Source organism: Clinocottus analis, unplaced genomic scaffold (assembly GCF_023055335.1).
Source record: "Clinocottus analis isolate CAN_PGR_092001 unplaced genomic scaffold, fCliAna1.0.p SCAF_25, whole genome shotgun sequence".
NCBI classification, from domain to species: Eukaryota; Metazoa; Chordata; class Actinopteri; order Perciformes; family Cottidae; genus Clinocottus; species Clinocottus analis.
Genome location: NW_027175987.1, coordinates 7,245,001 through 7,250,405, shown reverse-complemented (window position 1 = coordinate 7,250,405; position 5,405 = coordinate 7,245,001). Strand labels below are relative to the sequence as shown.

General features: G+C 38.5%; 1 protein-coding gene across 2 annotated transcripts in view; it reads right to left on the bottom strand.

Annotated features, from left to right (window-relative positions):
• Window positions 1-5,158: 5,158 nt before the first annotated feature.
• The window catches only part of pdzk1ip1 (PDZK1 interacting protein 1), a 2,745-nt gene continuing 2,498 nt past the window's right edge, over window positions 5,159-5,405 (bottom strand). For both annotated transcript variants that reach the window (XM_068591185.1, XM_068591186.1), the window contains exon 5: window positions 5,159-5,231. In XM_068591185.1, the coding sequence (XP_068447286.1) occupies window positions 5,159-5,231 (73 nt within the window). The remainder of the gene's footprint in view (window positions 5,232-5,405) is intronic.

Below are 5,405 nucleotides of genomic sequence, written 5' to 3'. Positions count from 1 at the left end.
AATTAAACTCATGCATGGAGTGGATCATTCCTACGATTCGTTGTTGTCAGGTTTTACTTTTTTAAAGAAAATCAAAGCATTTATTGGTGATTATTTTTTATCTTAAGAAAATTTGATTACAAATTGAAAACAATGAACCTTGATGAAAGGTGTTATCTATTTACGCAATGGACACATTTCAGTTAAATGAGGTAAGGCTGTTAAAGTTTCCTATTTAGTTAGCTATCTTATAAAAAAGTGCCATCATTCAACAATTCCTTGCACGCACATGTTTCTTCCAGTAATGAATCCATATTGACACATAAAGGAAAACATAATATAAATGTTAAATACTCATGTGTCTCTGTGGAGATGAATCTCAGGACTTGGTGGGCTTGGAGAGACCCCCTGTCGCCCCCGGCAACAGATACAGTGTCTTCCACGTGATTTTAGTCATGGAGATAGTGGAGATCATGGAGAGAAAATTATAAAAATAACTCTCTATGGCGATTTCAATTATAAAAGGCTATCTAGAAGCAGGCGTGAATCAAAGCAACAGACTGACATTTATTAAAAACTATTGTTCTCTGTTTTCTAACAGATTCAGACGTATCAGTTATCAGTGCCATCACAGTAGGTCCAGGACATGGTTAGCCTAGCTTACCACAAAGTCTGTATGCAGGGGGGGAAATATTCCCCCTCAAACTACTCAAAACAGTCCAATTTGCATGTTGAATTCAGTTTATTTATTTGTTTTAGGAATTGCAATTAATGTTTAAATTAAGGGGGACTTTCTTGCATGGAAAACGTTTCAGGGTTAACTGCAGATTAGCATCAATTAATAGGTTTTAATTGGTTTTCTATGGAAGCCTGTTTCCGCCACTTTGATTAAAAAAAAATTAGGATCCTGTAAGTCATCATTATGAGATAATATCTCATAATGATGACTTAACTCTCTCATAATTATGAGATGCTAAGTCATAATTATGATCCTATCTCATTATTATGAGATAGTATCTCATTATTTTGACTTGCTATCTCATAATTATGAGATAGGTAAGTCATAATTATGAGATAGTATCTCATAATTATGACTTACAGGATCTTAATCTTTTGTCAAAGTGGCGGAAACGGGCTTCCATACTTGCCTGCATGAATTAAAGGGTTGAAATATAGCTTTGAAGACAACTCTTAATATTCACCTTAATTGAAAAATTCAGTTTTTTTAAGATGTGAAAATACCAGATGGCTTTTATGTTAAGAACTTTAAAGTGTCTAGTGTACCCCTTAAAAACAAACATGCAGGAATCTCATTATATATTACAACCCATTATGTTTAAGTAATGCATCTGTCATCCTTGTAAGAGATTGGTAAAGGTTATCTTTTAAGTTGGAAATTCCAAGAGAACAAAGGGGGCAGACCTTTAAAATATATTTTGAACAGTAAAAAATACATTTCTATCAATATTCAAATGTCTAAAGTCAAGAAAACTGTCTTGCTTGCAGTATTGAGGGTGTCGCTTTCAAGGAGTGTAACATCAGTAGGCATTCAGCTCATGGTGATAAAGGATTATGAGCATTTGACGGAGAGAAATAATGAATTAATGAGTTCTATTAAGAGGATATTGGAACATAGAACCTTAGTTTCTCCCTTCTCTCAATTTCAACTTGAGTCGTCTGAATTTATAACTTTTTTAACCTAAGAATATTAGGTTAAAAATAGCCAACCTACGTTTTTAGAGGGCAAACAAGAGGATTTACCAACATGTCAGACTGTTGCTTTCAGTCTTAAATTCTACAATGTGAAGTTAGTTGTATGTTAGCAGAATTTTGCTAAAGTCTAGTATTATACTGCGGTTTGTTAATCCTTTCAGATATTTAGATGTGTAATTGAGGTATTTAGAAGCAGCTGTAGGCGTCGTGCTGAGCAGAACCCTGTGCTTAAAACATATCAATCAAGTGCAAAATACTTTTATGTTAAGCCTGTCATTTGTCATAATCACTGTCTTAATTTTTATTACTTGTATTTGAAGTCGTCGGAGTAGATGAACTGTAATTTATTTGTGTGATCTCACTGGAAATGCATAATGTATTTTTATTATTATTATTATTATTATTATTATTATTATTATTATTATTATTATATGTTTGTGCTAGTGTCTGAATCTTTTTCCGAACAGTCAAAAGCCTCGACAGAAACCCTGGAGCTTTGGTTCGCCTTCACACAGGACTCATTCAGTCGCTGCCAAAAACCAGCAGAGGTTGCACTTTATTTTACATCCTTTCTTCATCATTTCCTCACAAGTTTCCTGGACATAAATATGTCTAGTTGGTACTATTTATTGAGAACATTGAGGGATCTTTTAGTCAGAGCACAATAGATGAGCAATTAATAGATTAAGCCTCTCTTTGAGGGAGAATTCCTGTGAATTGCAGCTGCTAAAATTATGAAAATTATGAGGACGTAGAGTTGAAAGTGGGAGGAATTATTTCATGTGTCCCCAGGCAGCAGAAGTTCCATTGTTTTTATTCATTGACAATGTAATAAAAGCTTTTTTTGCCTAAATTTGTTGACATTTAGTCCAATTGGCATCATAAAAAAACTTGTTTGCAGTGCACCCATGGATGTACACACAAGTATCACTGGATTACTTTGATAATGAAGAAAATTTAAAAACATGATTCTCAGACAACTTCTGCAGCGTCTTTTTTTCTGCATTTATGGACATTTATTCTTTTGTCTTTCTCTGTTCTTTGAACGTCCATCTCTATTACAGACCATATCCTGTCGTTTTACCATAGTTACAGGGTCTGACAATGAGTTAAATTACAGGAATAGTTTCATTCCCCTCCTCCTGTAATGTCCATCCTCTCTCAGAGAGGCGTTTTTTTTAAGGTTACTCAGTGACAATGATGTTGGAGATCTTGGGGAAAGCGATGCAGGACAGTATTTAATGAACAAAATGTTTTCTTCTCTTCTCTCATTCCTTAAGAACCTCTTAATGGAACATTAATGCGTCTTTAATAAGCTTTCTGCAGGTTCTCACAATACTTATATTAAAATAGACTTAAAAACAACTGAAACGCTGACTGGGAAAGGCTCCTTGTTGTGTAAGTAGACTTTGTCTTTGAATGTCTCATGGTTGAGATTATTGACAGAAATCACACCGTACTTTAGCAGATTTTAGGGTTGCAGGTCCATCTGCTTCAAAATGAGGCAAATATTAGAAAAGATTATTATCCCCTTGTGGAAATCCTCTGCATTTAACCCATCCTTGGTTAAGGGGCAGTGGGCTGCCCTGTGAGGCCCCCGGGAGCAACCAGGGGTTAGGTGTCTTGCTCAGAGACACTTTGACGTGAACTACGGGGGGACTGCGGATCGAGCCGTCTACCTGGTGGTAACGTGACGGCCACTCATCCCCCTGAGCTACAGCCACCCGAGCTACAGACCAATATTTATTGAACCGAAGAATAAAAACACGATTGTAACACAAGGTCCTCTTGGTAGAGTATTTGGTATATTTTAATGCGCTGAGATAGGAGTGTTTCCCGGATGCGTTCTTAACTACCTTCTTAAGATCTCGTCAAAGAAGCTTCCTATCAGACGCTCTTAGTGGGAACTGTCCACCGCCGTGGTGATGAAACTAAATCAATCGATGGCAGGCAAATCAGTCACCCACCACTTTATCAGCGCATAAATCACACACAACACGCTGTTGTCCCCACACACAAGTGCAATTGCGCTACGTGTGTGTGTGCGTGTGCGTGTGCGTGTGTGTGTGTGTCCACGGTGGACCTGGCGGACCTCGTCCCGTGTGGTGGCATTCTGATGTGTGTGCGGGGATGGCGCAGGAGGATCGGTGTCATGGCAGCCACACTCCGTGAAACCGATGTCTTGCTGAGGCCGGTGCCGTCCCCCACCACCTCCAGGAAGCTCCCCACTGCGTAAAAACGCAGGCTAAGGGCAACAAAGCAGCTGGTTGGCCTCTAGATGTGTGGTGACGAGGCGTTGGATCTGGGGAAGCCGGTACTTGGACTGGACAGCCCGGTCCGACAGCACATTAAGTGGGGAGAAGTGCTGACGCTCATATGCATTTATGTAAACTATCTGGCTTCGCACACGGCGAGGCTGTTGGTTAGCAGCAAGCATATTCCGTATTGCAGCCGTGGTGTCTCTCACACGTGGACTTCAGCACGTGTTTATACGTCATTTATACGTGGAGCCTCTCTTGATGAGGTTCCAGCCGAGTTCAATTACACCTGTCAGTTTCCCTGATATCTATAATACCACGGGGTTGTTGATGTTTTTATAGCTAACGTAAACTTATATGCAGATACTGAATGTGTGTGAAAAGGTAATGAGTGATATTAATGATGATTTATTTTATAGCTCCAGGAACACAGTGGAAATTCTTTATTTTTATATCGTTAATTTTCTTTTTATGCTATTTTTCTTTCGTCAGTGTTCTGCAGCTGTGGGCGCACATTCATCATTCTGATGGTTTTAGTATTCCTTTGAATGTCAGATGTAACTTTCCCTGACGCGACTGCAGTGAGCGTTGGTCTCTAAGAAGGCTGTTAAGAGTGGGTCAGACCGATCTTACGTTTCCTTCTTAGTGAAAGAGAGTCTTAAGCTGAGAACGACTCTGGGAAGCAAGTCGTTATTTCACAGCGCTCTTAGAGCGCTCCTAAGACGCTCCTAAGACGCTCTTAGCGCTTAAGAGCGTCTTAACGAATCTGGGAAACGCGGCCAATGTTTAATTATTAATCACAGGTCATTCTCTCATTGATCAGTAATGAGAGCCCACACAGCAGTTTGTGAGGAAAGATAACTTATTAATCAGGATCACAAGACAGAAAGCTGCTTTTCAGTTTACTGCGCTGAATCTCAAGAGGTGACTGAAAAAACATGCAAACACAGTACCTAATATACAAATCTAGTTTAAGTCTCAGATCCAATAGAATTTATTAAATCTCCATATAATAATCTCACACTTTCTGCAAAGGTATTTGAAGAAACAAGAAAACAAAACAAAAATATGACTCCAGCCATTGGGGACAACAGAAAAAGACCCAATTAATCAAAAAGATTCATAAAATATAATTGTTTTTTTTTTTCATGCAAAAGAAGTGTGTGTTTTGAGGACAATGTTCAGACAGTAGGATCATTAGGGGACGGTCACATGGCGGTAACTTTGTCCTCAGTGCCATCGAGCACCAGGTTGTCGTAAGCGTTCATGTTGTCTTTGCTCCTGATGGACAAACACACCGAGTTAGTCAGTTGGAAGAAGTACTGCAATCCTTTACTAAAGTGCTAATACCACAATGAAAATACTCAATTCAAAACCTTACTTAAGCAAAAGTATGTATGTGTTATCAGGAAACTATACCTAAAATTAGAAAAGTTAAAGTACTGATTATGCAGT